The sequence below is a fragment of the Eurosta solidaginis genome, chromosome 3, assembly GCF_040869045.1.
Source record: "Eurosta solidaginis isolate ZX-2024a chromosome 3, ASM4086904v1, whole genome shotgun sequence".
NCBI classification, from domain to species: domain Eukaryota; kingdom Metazoa; phylum Arthropoda; class Insecta; order Diptera; family Tephritidae; genus Eurosta; species Eurosta solidaginis.
Window position 1 is genome coordinate 22,915,616 of NC_090321.1, and position 18,687 is coordinate 22,934,302.

An 18,687-nucleotide genomic window follows, 5' to 3' on the forward strand; every position below is an offset into this window, starting at 1 on the left:
TTTATATTGGAAATTAAGGGAGAAATGGCTAAAAATCTTTCTATCTGAACGATCGGTTGTATGGGATATATACTATATATAGCTCCGATCAAAGTTATTTCTTCAGAAAATCTTCTATGAAATATTAAAATATATATCACCGAGTTTCACGTTTATACTTTCTAAATTAAGGGAGAAATGGCCAAAAATCTTTCTATCTGAACGATCGGTTGTATGGGATATATATTATATATAGCTCCGATCGAAATCATTTTTTCATGAAATCTTCTATGATATATTAGAATAAATATCACTAAGTTTAACGTTTTTATATTGGAAACTAAGGGAGAAATGGCTAAAAATCTTTCTATCTGAACGATCGGTTGTATGGCATATATATTATATATAGCTCCGATCGAAATAATTTTTACAGGAAATCTTCTATGATATATTAGAATAAATATCACCAAGTTTAACGTTTTTTGAATCGAAATTAAGGGAGAAATTGCCAAAAATCTTTCTATCTTAACGATCGGTTGTATGGGATATATACTATATATAGCTCCGATCAAAGTTATTTCTTCAGAAAATCTTCTATGAAATATTAAAATATATATCACCGGGTTTCACGTTTATACTTTGTAAATTAAGGGAGAAATGGCCAAAAATCGTTCTATCTGAACGATCGGTTGTATGTGATATAACTATATATAGCTCCGATCAAAGTGATTTTTTCAGGATATCTTCTGTGATATATTAGAATATATATCACTGAGTTTCACGTTTATACTTTCCAAATTGCGACAGAAATCACCAAAATCGTCTTATCTGAACGATCGGTTGTATGGGAGATATGTATATGTTATAGGGGTCTGATTCCTACCGGATGCGACGAATGTCTAATATAATACAAAAATACATCCTTATGCCAAATTTTATTGAGATATCTCAAAATTTGAGGGACTAGTTTGCGTTCAAACAGACAGACGGACGGACAGACGGACATGGCTATATCAACTCAGTTCGTCGCCCTGATCAATTCGGTATACTTAATGGTGAGTCTATCTTCTATATTTCTCAACGTTACAAACATCGGACCAAATTTAATATACCATTTCATGTTCATGAAAGTTATAAAAACTCATTCTTACCACTACCTGCACTTCTACCACTACACACAATACCATTGTTAGAATATAAAAGAGACACAAAAACGGTAGGTGACCACTCACATCGGGTACTTAAGTTTAGGTAAGGTTGAACTGGCCAACTCGTGAACACGTCACATAGACTGAGTATGTCCATAGTGTTACCAGAAGTTCGCTCAATATCCAAACTGGAAAACACTTTCATGTTAAAAAATACCCTTTGCTGTTTGTAATTGTTTACTGAGGAAGCCTTATTTAAACAAATTTAACGCCAGAAGGCAATCTTGATGTTTTGATGCTTCAAGGAACAAACCTTGCGGTTCACAAACTTCTCATTTCAGAGAGACACAATGCTGCGTCGAATAGCACCGTACATACCAGGCCAGAACACCGAATACATTTGTATTTTACTTTCACCGATCTACTGCTTATTTTGATATCGGCTTACCATTGTGGACATCCCAGACGCCGTTATCAACATCCTAACGAATCTGGGTATAAATAAGTCACCGATCGATCTGATCCCCGAAATGGTTCAAAGAGGTAATGGTATTTTGTGTTGGTATCACAACGGGCATTCTGATACTGGTATATGTGTGCCTCCGCAGCAGCCACTTCAATCTAACCTATTATTCGCCGATCCACCAGTGCTTTTGAATAAGTGACCAATGTTATTTTGGCAAGGAAAAATCACACGCTGCTTCATCATGTACCGGACGACCTTCTATTCTCTACGTATTCACCTCCAACCAGCCACCATTTATCTTGTCACCTTTTCATTGTTCACCGACTCAACCGTTCTATGTCTGTTGGTACTTTTGGCATCCCTCAACCACTGCCCTTTTCACCATTCATGGTCCGATAATCCACCATACACCAGTCAGTATTCAACCAGTCACGGTTCATCTCTAAATCAGTCAACTCTTGACTAATTCACTATCCAACGATACCAGCGGCAATTTTAAGAATACGTCAATATGCATTTCATGAGATCGTTTTGGCTTTAATTTCACATCACAAATTCGCTGATTCTACAGGCAGCTTATTTTTAGTCGGCGACTTAGTGTGCCTTTTTGAATTTGAATAGTTCTCCTTCCAGCCATTAACGGAACCCACCTTACTAAGTCTAGACAACGATGCGGTTGGGTTGATTTATATTGGAATGATTTATCGGCTTCTGATCAAAAAATCTATTCACAGCAGCGAAACTTCTTATATCAGCAAATTATAGAAAACCGCATTTTCCCAGAGCTAAGTTTAGACACAGAACGAAATGACTGAAAAATCCGAAAATAATTTCAGAAAGGCCTTCCCTGAACTTAAAAAACTCAAAAGTTTATTCAAACTGACCTCAGTGCCAGCCTTGTCACTCCCGCCTTATTCAATTTACATTAAAATTATAGTCCAACAATTAAAATTCCATTTGTAAAATTGAACTGAAAACTACAGATCAAAGCACCAGCAACAACAATAACACTTACCCTTAATCTTGAATAACAAATGTAAATGATAATTGAACGATCGATCCATAACGAGTTCTAGGTGAAAAGGCAAACAGCAATAACAACAACACCAAGCAAATTGCAATACATAGCAGGAAGGAATACAAGTAGCGCCAATAATCGAATCGAATGAATCTAAAAATGCAAATTCAATTTGTAGCTACTTCAGCTGAACTGCAGCAACATAAATAACCTAAAGCAATTGCGCCAAATAAACGTAAATGTAACGTAAGACAAATGGGAAACACAAAAACAAATAGCATCTGATAAAATCAAAAAAGAGTAGCAAAACAGCAACAACATCAATTGCATGTAGGGAGATAAGCCGCCGCTGGCCGTTTGGTGTTGGTGGTGGAATGGGCAACAGCATTGCATTGGTGGCATTGGCGGCAACAACACAGAATACTACAACCATATTGTAACTAGAGCAACATCACGTTCACACAGTAGCAATTGATTGAAGCCAAGGGCCAAGTGGCAAGATCACACACACACACAACGATGGCGCGTACATCGGATTGTCTTAAAACCCCGCAATCCGAGCGCTCGTCAAACCCAACAGCCCACCAGACAGTATGAGTCAAGAGCAGAACAGAGAAGCTGAGTGAGCTAGTGAAGATATCAGCGGACAACATTGCAATCGATTTTATGCGCTACTCATTTGTTATTGTTTTTTATTGTTTACTTTGGTGTATATGAGTAGCACACACTAAGTAAACGCGATGATCGAACATGCAACAATTTCGACAGCTGTTGCATGTTGAGTGTGGTTAGTGCTGCATACAGCAGCGGACAGACAGTTGGGGGCTCAGTATGCAAACAGAAACAGAGAAGAATTCCTTGAAAAAAAAAATATATGTAAATCGATACAATGAACAGAAAATGATAAAATTTTTAAATAAATATTGCACAAAAATACTAAAAATAAAACGAAGAAGTGAGCGGCAAGCGCCGCAAGAGCAGCACACACGCGATGCAATCAATACAGCAAGCAGCAACAACAATTGCATAAACATAATCAACTCAACGTAGAATATATTGAGTCAGCGGAATTTTAATTGCAATCGAGCAGATGATTTTTCAACAACGTGTGTGGCAAAAATTATTAGGGTGAGTAAGGCAGCACAAGGCAAAAAAAAAAAAATTGAAATGTAGTGCAACGAAGTGGGCGTCGCTGCCATACAATGTTGCGCAAGTAGGTACGCCTGCGCGCCAGCGTTTATTATAAGTCAATTAGCTGCCACTTAAAAAGCCCTCATACAAGTGCCAACTATTTACAAGAACGCTGATTTTCTCACTCTAAATTGAAGTACTGCGCCACTACAACTCCCTCATAAAGTTTATATGCGCATAAGCGGCTTAAGTTGAAGACGCTGCACAAATCGGGCATGCAAAATTTATTGTGAATGTCATCAAATTTTTATGTATTCGCTAAGCGGATTACAATGTGATATTAAATTATGGGAAATATTTTGCAAACAGTGTAAGTAGTGTTTATATACTTTGGTTGTCAAACTGCACGTTACGCATTAGTGTGGTGTTATCAATTCACGAGTTTGTTGCTCAACTGGTAGTGCAATTTTTACTCAATTTATTATCTACTTAATTAGCTGATTTAATAATTATATAACAAATATGCTAAAACATGATATATATACTAACATACAGTTAATGTTATTCAAACCTATAAGTATATTAGAGTGACCTATATTTTACTAGAATTTTTTCCTACAGTATCCCTCCTTTCAAAGCGTTATTTAAAAAAACTTATCTTAGTTGAAATGTTAATCAGGGCCAATATTTTTTACAGTATACAAAAAATTGATATTTATAGAGCAGTGAATTAAATTTTCAACCTTCAAAATAGTAAAAATTTGAAGAAAGATGGTTTAACCAGAAATGATATAATACTGTAACGAATTTTGGGAAACTCTGATTATTTTGCAGCTTCTGTTCGAATCTCTGGATCCTCTAATAAATAACTCAAATATGGAGTATAGCAAAATTTTCTTTACTCAGACTACTTTGGTAGTAGTATTTCACAATTACAATACTCGCGTACTTCAATTATAACATGTTAAAATCAAACTGACTGATTATTCCTCACCTTGCACTGCTTTCCTACTTACAGATGCCTCGTTCGACTCGGGGGTTCGGGTCAAGACTTTTCACGAAGCTGCTTATTTATTTCTCATTTCTGTATCTAATATTCTCGTTTATTTTCTAGTGATATGCGTGTAAAAATATCGCACACTAACTACAAAAGAGTCACAACTTGAAAAAATGTAAATGTTCAGGAGAGAAGAAAAACGGTTTATGTGAAAACGTCTGTAATCTTATACTGAAATCCAGTTTTACAAAGAAGGATACCTTCACTATAAAATGAATTTACGAAATTTTATTGTAAATATTTGTTTACGGACAAAATCTATAGCAATTTTGAATTATGACTATTTCTAGGAAAACTTACTACTCGTACATTCACAAGTATTTCATCAAAAAAGGCACATTTCACAATAACACAAGTAACTTTACTCACTCTTTACGTATAAAGAAACACAATTTTAATTTATATACAACAAAATTAAAAGTTTTTTGCAACAAGATAGTCAGAATTTAAAATAATACACTTTATACGTAAAAAAAACTGTTCACCTGTTCTTAAGCACATCGACACAACTAAAAATAGTACTCTTTAGTTGATAGAGCGCAAGCGATGCAATCAACACTGGCATAACGGTAATTTTCCAGATAAAGAAGAAAATAATGACAGCGAAATATAAGGGGCAGTTAGAGATGTGTACTGTGAATTGGTTTATGGAAAAAACCGATTTTGAAAATTTTAAGTTGTGACTCTTTTGTAGTTAGTGTGCGATATGTGTAAGTAATAACTTCTGGAAGGCAGTCAAAAAAAGATAGTCGAATGAAGTGGAATGAAGAACCGCAAGAAGAGCAGAATTGCATTGCGTCAATATACCTTCAATATTTATATCAATATTAAAAATAAATGTAATAACTAAATACTTGAATATAAGAAAACATTTTCACTTACTTTCTGAAAATAAGGTGTCCTTAACTATTTGTATGTATATTCCAAAATAATAAAAGTTTATTTCTGTTTAAAAATTTAACTTGATCTTTCCAAAAGATTTTCGTAATATGGCCATTAGTGATGTTTGTGTATATGTGTATGTGTGCTAATTTTGAGCGATCAGCTGTTAGTTGCGCTACTTGTTAAGATTTACAATCATTATAGATAAGACAAGTGTGATAACTTCTGCATAGACGTCAAAATTACAAATAGAACCGATCACCTGATTTTTAATTGACTATCGTGGTCTCATTCTGTATCTCTTTGTATCACACGCTGAAGAGCTAAAGATAGCCGACCCCATACTCCGCCATATTGAACATCCTGTCAAAACGCTAAAAAGTAGCCATCTTGAATATCCTATCAGGCAGTTGACGGATAACATATCACACTTGTTTCATCCACAATGTTGTTTTTTTGTTTTTTTGTGTGACGTGGAAGGAAGAAATGCTTCATGCACTAAACGGTTTGTTAAGCCTCGGTGCTACTCTCTGTAGCAGCAAGCCTATATGAGTGTAGGAAACCCTTTTTTTTTCTTCATGGGCTCCCCACTATAACCTAACCTCCCACGGCCTGCGCATTTTCCACACCAGGGACCGCTTTAAAGATAATTTCGGGTACGGAAGCACGCTACGTGAACGCTTTGGCTACTCTCACGTTATTGGGCTAAGCATCCATCTAGCCGTTTAGCGAGGTGAATATTCTTACCGTATCTGCTGACCATGTCCCATCTGTCACTTCTGCAGGTCATTTTATGGGCGATACTGCCCGGGATAGGTCGCCTAGTGTCACTTCCACTATGCTCCGTTTCTGTGCGAAGTAATCGCATTTGAAAAAGGCGTGGCGTGCCCCGTCTATGAGCTCACAGTATAAGCAACTCGGATTTTCCACCTTGCCCATCCTGTGGAGGTATACCCGGTAGTAGCTGTGGCCACTTATACTAACTAACTAACTAACTGTGTCAGGTAGAAGTCGACCTCTCCATGTGGCCGTTCCCAACCAAGGCTTCAGCTTGGCAATCAGTTCCTGGTCCACTTCCCTGCACCACTGCAGCTCCATTGCTGCTGCCAGCATCGGATAAAATCTTTTACGCGCCTGCACGGCAGCAACATCTCTGCGTACTTCTGCTCGAATGTTTACAGTGTAAACGAGTAAAGGTATATACATACTAGTGTGAGTAGAATTTGAGTTAGTATGAAAACCCAAATAGCCCGATCATACCCTTTAGGTACCCTAGTGTACTTTCAAACTTAAGCACACTGACATTTATTCTTCGTCAGACCGCACAAATTTTTTATAATTTTTCTTTTTTTTAATATTAACAAAATAATTGCTCGTAAAACTCGATTTTGTAGAAGTCAAATACGCAACCAAATACTTACTCTAATATGTGTCCTGATAAGATTGTCTTTGACATGTGTTTGGACATAAAATGACAAACAATGACATACCAAAAGCCACATGTTGGAAGCGCTCTAATGCGTCGCGCATGTGCTCGTGGCGCATTTCATATCGACGATTTTAACGCAAATACGTGATCATGGCTTATTTATGGTTTTGCATGATCCAGCATGCTTTCAGCTCATATATATTTTATACTTCATTATTTTTCAATCACACATACAAACATAATTGTATTGACATTTGTGTGCTGTTTAAAAGCGTTACCAAGAGATTAATTAAAGTGCGGTAGCTATGGCATGTCAACAAAATTTGACACTGGTTAGCTAGAGCTTTCAAACAAATCGCAATGGGAGATTGAGAAATGAACGATTCGACGGGAACCAGTATTTGTAAATAATCGTTGTTATGTGAAATGTTGACTTTTTGTGTAAATACTTATTTTGAAAAATATTTAAACCAGTATATATATGTGGAAATACGCATATTTCTAATTTTACCACAAAAAGAATAGAAAAAATTTCCGAAAATTCAGTACCTAAAACCACTCTGATAAACTTACACTCAAGGCGCTCACTAATTTGTTGCTATGACCAAGGTGCCACGACACCTAAATCCCTGTCATATCAACAGCCTTAACTGTTATTATAATTTTGTTGACGATAATCTGTTATATTAACAGTGTTCGGTGTTCTTAGGTTTAGTAGTAATTGTTAAGTTGACAGAGCTTACATGTGATGAAATTGTTGATCTCTGCGTGGTATTGATAAGCTATTAGGAGTAATTAAGAATGAGAGTGTAGAGTTTATAAGAGCGAATGCACACAGCAAATCAAGGCGAACACGTCACTTAGATATGTTTATATTAAACTCTGTGAGCACAATTTCGAGAATGCAGGGGCAACAAATGTACAAGTGCACTACTGTTTTGTTGAAAATAAAGATACAGAGCGAACATGAGCAAATGCAAACAAACGTGGTGAGATATACACTGATAAAAAATTTAAAAATAAAGTTAAATTAGGATAAGTTAAATTAAATAAAATAAAATTTAATTAAATTAAATTAAATTAAATTAAATTAAATTAAATTAAATTAAATTAAACTAAATTAACTTAAATCCAATTAAATTTAGCCATACAAAATTAAAAAAATTAAATTAAATCGATTTTTAATCTATGAGTTTTCCATTTGTTATCGACAAGTCATGGATTTAGCCTCGAAAAATTGGACGTAGCTTGGACGAAGATGTTCCGGCCAAGAAAGTATTTCAGTCGACACCGCAGTTTGGAAGCAGAGGAGGGGGAGACCTCCACTGCGTTGGGTGATACCAATTGGTGTCAGTTATCGCGAAACAAGGAAAGCTGGCAGCACTTGTTACTTCTTGATCAATATATTATTGATTTGGTATCGGATTGTAAGTAATTACTAAACGGATTGTTATCGAAAACTTATCGATTTGTTATCAAAAATGGATAGACTACTTGTAAAGTTATCGATATATCGTCGGTACAATGCCAAGTCACGAAATATTATATATGTCAAATTTTGCAAAGCCAAAACAACAAATGTGCATTTTTTTGAAAAAAAAAAATTTAAAAATCATTTTTCAATTAACATTACTTAGTGGTTTACAAAAGTAAACCTTTCAATAGTGAAAAATACAAAATTAAATATCTATTAATTAAATCTCTATTTTTAACAATGTCTTACGCGCTTATCTCAACACATCAAATATGCACATTCGTGACTTTGGCATTGGTCCGACGATATTATAAATAGATATAAATTTTTTTGGGAATTTTTTGTTGGGAATTTATTATCGGCGAGTTATCCATTTTGCTATCAAAAATTCTGGGCATTTCTTATCGAAGTGTTATCGGTTTGTTATTGGCATGTTGTCGATTTGTTAAGGATGACTTATCCATTTGTTATTATACAGATACCTGTAAAAGTATAATGTAAAGTAACAAATCGAGGTTGTCGATTTCGAATTAACGGATATTCAGTGGTAAAATTGGTCGCATTATGGTTAATTTATGCGATTCTTTTCTAAGAGTTACTGTATAAATGACAGATTCTCAATTCTTCTTACAAGTAATTTAAATAATGAACAACGGTCAATATTATATAAACACCTCAGTTAATTTTAAAGAGAAACTTACGCTCAAGGCGCTCACTAATTTGTTGCTATGACCAAGGTGCCACGACACCTAAATCCCTGTCATATCAACAGTCTTCACTGTTATTATAATTTTGTTGACGATAATCTGTTATATTAACAGTGTTATGTGTTCTTAGGTTTAGTAATAATTGTTAAGTTGACAGAGCTTACATGTTATGAGCTTTTTGATCTCTGCGTGGTATTGATAAGCTATTAGGAGTAATTAAGAATGAGAGTGTAGAGTTTATAAGAGCGAAGTTACACAGCAACTCAAGGCGAACACGTCACATACATATGTTTATATTTAAATCTGTGAGCACAGTTTCGAGAATGCAGGGGCAACAAATGTACAAGTACACTACTGTTTTGCTGAAAATAAAGATCCAGAGCGAACATAAGCAAATGCAAACAAACGTGGTGAGATATACACTGATAAAAAATTTAAAAATAAAGTTAAATTAGGATAAGTTAAATTAAATTAACCAAAATTAAATTAAATTAAATGGAATAAATTACTAAATTAAATCAAATTAAGCTAAATTAAATTGAGCTAAACTAAATTAAGCTAAATTAAATTAAATTAAATTAAATTAAATAACATTTAATTAAATTAAACTAAATTAAATTAAATTAAATTAAATTAAATAAAACTTAATTAAGTTAAACTAAATTAAATTAAATTAAATTAAATTGAATTAAATTAAATTAAATTGAATTAAATTAAATTAAATTAAACTAAACTAACTTGAAACAAATTAAATATAGCTAAAAAAAATAGATTAAAATAAAATAAAATTAAATCGATTTTTAATCTATAAATTATCCATTTGTTATCGATAAGTTACGGACTTATCCTCGAAAAATTGGAAGTAGATTGGACGAAGCTGTTCCGGGCAAGAAAGTATTTCAGTCGACACCGAATTTTGGAAGCAGAGGAGGGGGGAGGAGACCTCCACTGCGTTGTGTTATACTAATTGGTGTCAGTTATCGCAAAACAGGGAAAGCTGGCGGCACTTGTTACTTGTTAATGAATATGTTATTGATTTGGTATCGGATTGTGAGTAATTTCTTAACGGATTTTTATCGAAAAGTTATCGATTTGTTATCAAAAATGCATTGACTACTCGAAAAGTTATCGATATATTATAAATAGATATACATTTTTTTGGCAATTTTCTGTTGGGAATTTGTTATCGGCGAGTTATCCAGTTTGCTATCATAAGTTGTGAATATTTCTTATCGAAGTGTTATCGGTTTGTTATTGGCATGTTGCCGATTTGTTAACAATGACTCATCGATCTGTTATTATACAGATACCTGTAAAACTTTAATGCAAAATCGATGACAACTGTGTTACCATTCTATGACAAGCCGATAAGAAACCAATAAGAAGCCAATGATGATTCGGCAATAAAAAGGTGGTTAAAAACCGATAAGTCGACGATAGTTTTTGGTTATCGATAATAGGCATATTATAAAACAATACAGTTTGTTGCCAATAAAAATCCGACGAGTTCTTCTCAAAAACCCGAAAATATTTTTTTCAGAAGAAGTTTCCTGTGTTCTGGTTCAACCTCAACCTCTCGACAAGACGAAGCAACCTGTATTTTTACACATGGACCTTGACGATTACTTGGTACTCATGCATTTTTTTTTACTGATTTGACTATTTAAATGGACAATACAGATTCGACAATCTGTGCGAAGTGGATTCAAGGGCTATTCGCGATGAATACAAATTTACAGAAATTTCTGTTGAACTGACTCGTAATTCTGTTATTTTGCCAGCTTTTTTTTCTTACAGTGAGCACTAATTTTATGACGAAAAGTTGTTCGCTCCTAACTCCTATGTAAATACATATTGTAAGTCTAAAGCTCACATATTTTCGAGGAAGCAAAACATCAAACGCCAGACATTTGTCAACAAATTTGCAACACATTGTTTATGCACATGATTTGTATAAACAATACACATTACTTAAAAACAAAATACATATATTTATTATTTATTGTCTAAGTTCAATGACCCAAATGCATACATTTGTCATGTTTGTAGCAATGACCAATCATTCAACTGTCATTTGTTATTTTAATTGCAAAACATTCGGAGACAATCCAACTGGCGCACAGAAGATGACACTTTTAGTTACAAAAAAAAGGAATTGCAGTGTAAATACTACTATTTATTTTGATTCGTAAGAAATGCGCAAACAAATATGTAAGTAATTAAAAAATAACAAAACACTTAGCAATTTGTTGTATCGAATGACTTTGGGAATTGTTGTGCGATTGAAAAGAGATATACCGATTTCATACAGAAACTTAATGGAATCGCCATTTCGCTAAATGAAATAATTAGCTGTTCCTTTTCACACAGGGCTTTTTGCTTCATTAACGAACATCTGTCAGCAGCCCAAAAAAATGGTATGCTTTTTACAAAAAATAGTTGAAATGGATAGAAGCGCCATTTTCTTTAACTTTAAAGCCAATTAATATACAATGCATGTGTAACTATTCATAGATTTTGCAGTTAACCAAATATGTGCCTATTTTTAAAAAAAGGCTGCAAAAATAAAAATTTTTATTTTTCTGATAATTTTCTATTTTTTGTAAATTATTAAAAATAAATTATTTTTGATTATCATTTATTACATTGACAATAGAATCCGAAATACCAAGCAACCATCTATATTTTTTAGTCATTCAATAAAGCAATAATGAGAAAATAAAAATTTTTAATATTCTGTAGAAGATTGATTTGAATAAGGGCTGTATATAGTAATCAGCCATGATGCAATTACAAGGTGACTGACGTTGGCAGCTTCTCTTTCTAATCCGCCATCTTGAACTCCCACTCTGAAACTCAATTTGCCTCTTTGCAAAACTACTTTTTTATTCAGAAGAAAAAGTGTCCTAAAAACTACAAAAATCAATTTTTCCGAAAAACTATGCAACACTTTTTTCTCCAAATCTATTTTGTGTTGACTTTTATACAATTCGAATTCGTGACAATTTTCATAAAATAATTTTGTTTGTCTAACAAAATTATAGAAATTTTAATATTTCCGTCGCAAAATAAAGGTAATTTGTTTAAAATAATCATTATAATAATCATTATAATACATATTTAAATAATATTTTTTAATCGGGTCATTCGCTTTTCCTTTCCAAGTGCTTTTCTCCTGCTCTTTGCCGTTCTGAGGCGTATTCCGAAAGCATTTCTTCCGCCTGTTGCCAATGTTTCAGGTGTCACACAGGCACACTTTTGTTAACCCTGTCGTTTACGTCGCTAAACCCGACTTTTATATATTTGTAGAGTTAGCGCTCGAAAGTTCATTACAAGCGCTAGTACAATATAATATTCTTTGTCTGTAGCTCGTAGATTAATGTTACATTAAAGAACTACTACACAAGATCGTGTATATATTGTTTTATGTGGCAGGTGCCAATTCGAGTACACATCTCGGTCAGCAAGCAATAGTGTTAAAATACTCATTGGAAAGCGGTCCATCAGAAAATCTGGAAACAGTTTATGACGGAGTGAACATGCCAGGTTTTAGCCTTAAGCACATTACCATACTGATGGTCAGTGTAGCCGTGGGCTATTCGATGGTGAATGACGAGAAAGTTTCATACTTATGTACATTCTTTATACAGTTACAAGCTTCTATAATTTTTATCCCCGCAGGTTATCCCATCTTGTCTGCGGTGCTTACTGGTTAATCTTGGATGGGGCTGTGAGACGTGCCTCATATGAAGTAGCAGTATCGACGAATCAATGACCGACATGGCAAACTGCCATGTTCTTATTGGAACCGGCTGCCTCAGTAATTTTGGTAATGCCCAATTAATCCGGTAATTGGATAGCTGGGTAGCTGGGTATTATCTGACCTTTCTTCTCTGAAATAACTAATGCTCCTCTTCATATACAAACACATGCAGTTACTACATACCGGCCGCAGTGGTGTGATGGTAGCATGATCCGCCATCCACACCGAAGATCCTCGGCTCACTCTTCGGGCAAATCAATATCAAAATTTTAGAAACAAGTTTTCAATGAGAAGAACATTTTTCTAAGCGGGGTCAACCCTCGGCAGAGTTTGGCAAGCACGCCGAGTGTATTTCTGCCATAAAAGCTCTCAGTGAAAACTCATCTGATGCCCTTCGAAGTCGGCATAAAACAAGTAGGACCCGTCCCGCCAATTTGTAGGCAAAATTAAAAGGAGCACGACGCAAATAGGAAGAGAAGCTTGACTTTAAATCCCTACGGAGGTTAGCACGCCTTTAATTATTTATTTACATTGTTCACAGATTTTGGGTAATGCTCGGTAGGCCGGCTATTTGGATCCCCCCACGTGAGTACCCGGGTATCTACTCAAGTAAAATGATCAGCCCTACCTCTCTTCAGGCGATTTGCAAACTATAGCAGGCCACTGGTATTTCCATCATCAGCGCAACGTCATCGAACCTCCATCCCTCACTGCGTCATCTTATGTTTATGTTTATGTATGTATAGTAGAAACTACTATGTAGAATAGCCGCAAACATTAGTGGAGGAGTTTGGTCGTCATTAAGTTGCCACATAAAAAAAAAATGTAAGGCGCGATAACCTCCGAAGAGATCTAAGGCCGAGCTTCTCTTCCAATTTGCGTCGTGCTCCTCTTGATTTTTCCCTACAAATTGGCCGGACGGGACCTACATGTTTTATGCCGACTCCGAACGGCATCTGCAAGGCAGACGAGTTTTCACTGAGAGCTTTTCATGGCTGAAATACAATCGGAGCGCTTGCCAGACACTGCCGAGGGGCGACCCCGCTTAGAAAAATTTTCTTCTAATTGAAAAATCTTATTTCTAAAATTTTGATGTTGCTTTGCCCGGGAGTTGAACCCAGGGCATACGGCGTGATAGGCGGAGCACGCTACCATCACACCACGGTGGCCGCCACATACCTTCACTGTTTATTCTTCTTGTAACTCATTTTGCCTTTCGGAATACAAATTAAGCAAAATATCTCAGGTTTGCCATACTAAAACAGAATTCACGAACATTAGGTCACAAAGGCTTTGAAGAAAATATAGTAATATATCTTTAAGTGGCGGCCCTGCATGTTTTTACTTTTAATAGCAGAACCAGAAGTATATTAGGAGAGCCTGACATAAACGTACTTCAATATAAGAGTTATTTTCATTAAAAGTGTAAAAAACATACTTAGGCTTTGATACTAAAAAGTACTTTATTTAATACTGTTTTACAAAACGGCCTCTTCTATTCTTCCCCTTTCTCTCATCATTCGTATTGTATGGGAGTTTTCAAATGAGCTGTCATTACATAGACCACCTTGTCGTTATTACATCATGGTAATCAACTAAAAGCAGAAGTTATAACTCACACATGCACACGCATATAGCTAAATAACCAAGTATGAAATACAACTGTTCCAGAAGGCAAGTTCGTGAAAAGTCTAGACCGCGAATATGCGAACGAGGTAACAGAGAGTGTAAAAGCAGCACAAACTGAGGAATGATTTAAACACGCTATTAGTGGAGTATAATTGTGATTGTAAAGTACTACCCGCAAAGTAGTCTAAATAAAGACCATTTTGCAAAACTGAATATTGGAATTATTTATTCGACAGTTCAGCGATTCGAACATTAGTAGAAGCTGCAAAATAAACGGAGTCCCCCAATAAACGGAGTCCCTCAAAATGCGTTACAGTAGTATGAGAGCTGGTTTTAAATTTTTTATAACACATTTTTGGTATTAGTCACAAAAAATTTCAGATGACAATAAAGATATTTAGAAGAATCTGCTCGTATAAACTTTGGTTCAATTGCATGACCCATTCCATAGTTTGAGAGCCGGACTTTTATTGTCCTTAAAAAATAAAAGCATGGACTTTTATTTTTGCACTTTTAAAAAAAAAGTACGGAGTTTACTTTTATTTGTGAATTTTTTTTTAAAGCATGCATGCTTCGTCAGGAAAATGCTATGGGTATCCCCGTGATCCCGTAAACTTTCATCTAGGACTATTTATTGAACCAAACATTTTCTACTAAAAAAAAAAAATTTTATCGTAATAACTATCAAAATGGGCCCCTAATTTACTTAGGTATTTATTTTAAAATCTGTATACTCACATCGTATTTATTTGGCCTCATTGTACCCATTTATTTTGCATGTAATTAAGATTCGCATTCGGCTACGCTTTACGATGACGACAAGCGACCATTGATGAAGTCCACAAAGTAACGCAATTTTTCTTGAAATAATTTTAAAGCGTACTTTTTTTATTTTCTTTTGTTTAAATATATATAAGGGAACTACTTTAAACACGTTTTCTAATACATATATTTTTCAATATAATTTTATTTTGCACTAATATTTATATATATAGTTTTATTCAATTCAGAATTTTATATTGTGTTTAAAGTCACTTTTACGCACTAATTTTTAATTTTTTTTTTTTTATTCAATTTTAATTTCTGTTTTAATTATTCAAATATTATTTATTAAATTATATTAAAAATATTTTTTTTTTGACTAATATGTATTTTTACATTTATTATAATGAACTAACACTTTTTTACACATTTCGTTATATTGATTTTGTTTCGAAAAAGCGTGTTTCATAATTCCAAGAATTTTTGCCAATGCTGTGGAAAATTTATTAAGCAAATTTATATTTTTTTTTTTTTGCAAATTAGTTCGCAAATATATTTTTTATATTTATATTTATATATTTAAAAAAATATAAATTTTTTTAAGGCATTTATTATATGTTTCGACTAAAATATTCCCCAATAATTATGCAATTTTTTTTTATACTTACTTAAATACTTCACTAGTGATTTTCTTTTCTTTTAATTTTTATCATGTACATATAATTTTTATTTTTAATTGCAACTTATAATTATTTATAAAGGTTGTTTCTTTAATTTCGACGTTTACTTTAGTTATTTGATTAAACAATGTGCTTGGTTAAATTTTTTTAATAAATTTCAATTATTTTATTGACTCGATTTTGTATGACTGTATTCGAAACTTCCCTGGAAACGGTGCATTAAAAGTACCAATTTCGATGGTTCTTCGACGCAGTTATCTGTTCCTTCGATTAAGATATTTTCGCCTCGCTATTCACATCTATCTGTAAATATAAATAAAAAAACAACATATTGAAATTTTTGAAACTTAAGTCAATAATTTATTTTCAATTGTTTTTGTTAGAGAAAAGTTTGTGTGCCGTTTATAAAATAACTTTTTTTACTTCTACGAGTTTCGACGAATTGTTACACCTTCTTCAGGGGTATTAGTACATTATTGTTAAGACCTTTTTAAGGTGTATTAGGTTATTATTATTATGTCTATATTTATATGTACGTAGGAACAAAAGGGTTATTAATTTGAAAAATTATATGTTTACTAGCAGACCCGACAAGGCCAGTCCATCGATACTATGGATATATAGGAAGCCTTGGAACACCATTAACAAGCCCTAGGTGTTTTCTGGACTTCGCCGGAGCAATTTTTCGATACGAGCAAACATGGACATTCTCATCTCGATTGAAGTTCATCTGGCCTTAACAAATTGGAACGGCTCATTGTTACGCTGCAGAATGAATACAACGCAATGGGACGAGGCAACAAAATCTGTCAACAGAGGAACGTCGCACTGTGGGATTTTATTGCCAATGCTGAGGCCGATTATAAAACAATAGCTTAGGCGATTCGACGGTGTACCAGTCAAATTTATGGCATATGCAGATGACGTTCCAGTCATCATAAGCTTCAGATAAAAAAAAAAATAAATGTAAGGCGCGATAACCTCCGAAGAGATCTAAGGCCGAGCTTCTCTTCCAATTTTCGTCGTGCTCCTCTTCATTTTCACTACAAATTGGCCGGACGGGACCTACATGTTTTATGCCGACTCCGAACGGCATCTGCAAGGCAGATGAGTTTTCACTGAGACCTTTTCATGGCAGAAATACACCCGGAGCGCTTACCAAACACTGCCGAGGGGCGACCCCGCTGAGACAAATTTTCTTCTAATTTAAAAAACCTTTATTTCTAAAATTTTGATGTTGCTTTGCCCGGGATGCGAACCCAGGGCATACGGTGTGGTAGGCGGAGCACGCTACCATCACACCACGGTGGCCGCCATAAGCTTCAGATGCCTAACAATAATCAACTCTCTGATGCATCAGCCACTTCGGGATGTACATACCTGGGCATCTGGAATTGGGTTCACCGCAAACGCGGAAAAATCCGGTCTAGTATTATTTGCTAAGAAATCTAAGGTCCCTTTTCGCACTAAGCCTAAGCTTGGAGGGGTAACCCAACAAAGAAAAATGTAGCACAAAATATTTAGGAGTCATCCTCCATGTGGAAGTGAGAGCGAGAAAAATGCATGCAAGATGATGCTAGGTTGCACGTCGGGCCTATCACCAAAACTCTCCCATTTGGTACTTAAAGCAATTGTTACACCCATATTTTAATATGGGATCCTTGTTTGGTGGGCAGCTATACAAAAAAATACGTATACCAAAAAACCAGAGGTGGTATGCAAATTATCAATGATCAGCGTATGTTCCAACAAGTAGGAAAGGCGAGGGCAGAAGCGAGGAGCTGCAAGAGTTCTAAGATCATGTGCACTTTATACGATATTAGACTCACAAGTTGGCTCATATCTCAGAAGAGAGAACTTAAGACTCACGATGGGCATAGTAACTTGAAACTGCCTTCTGGCGTCACAGGCTCATAAGATAGGCCCCGTCAGTAACAGCAGATATAGGGAGTGTGCGCTGCAAGAAGGAGAGATTGAGCACATTCTGTGTTCATGTTCTGCGTTCGCCAATCCAAGGCTCCAGCTATTAGGGGCGACAGAGTTGCCAGCTCTCGGGGCGGCAATTATTCTTTAACAAAATTCGTGGCGCCTGAGAGTGATTCTTAAGTTTGGTCGTCCAATAAATTCTGGTAGCACTATGGACACATTCAGTTTATGTGAGGTCTTTATTGACGCGACAATTCAACCCAACCTAGTTCAACCCAAATAGCAGACTCGGCGGACATTGTTCTGTCCTAATTTTGGGCTGTCTGCATAACTTTTATACGTTTTTACCTCTTATTCTTCTTCCCCTCTTTTTATAATTTTTTTTTCACTCTTTCCCTGCATCTCTTTTGCTCCCTCCGTCTTTTCCATCCAATTCTTTCTATCCAGCGCCCTCTAGTACTTCCTCCCCCGCTCCATACCTGCCTCTCTATCTTCTTTTAACTCTATATCTTTCTTAGTCTCTTTCTGTTTCCCTCGTTCTTCTTCTTCTAAGGTCTTTATACCCTTTTCTATCCCTTACTCACAATCCCAGTTCCACTCCCAGTCCCAGTCCCAGTCCCAGAAGTTTGTGTTTAT

General features: G+C 35.0%; 1 protein-coding gene across 8 annotated transcripts in view; it reads right to left on the bottom strand.

Annotated features, from left to right (window-relative positions):
- ths (thisbe) overlaps positions 1–18,687 on the bottom strand; it is a 481,670-nt gene that overhangs the window by 385,863 nt on the left and 77,120 nt on the right. For 6 of the 8 annotated variants that reach the window (XM_067771239.1, XM_067771235.1, XM_067771236.1 and 3 more), the window contains one exon: positions 15,422–16,428. In XM_067771239.1, the coding sequence (XP_067627340.1) occupies positions 15,422–15,423 (2 nt within the window). In that variant the 5' untranslated portion in view covers positions 15,424–16,428. The remainder of the gene's footprint in view (positions 1–15,421; positions 16,429–18,687) is intronic. The other 2 variants (XM_067771237.1, XM_067771234.1) reach the window with 2 other exon arrangements.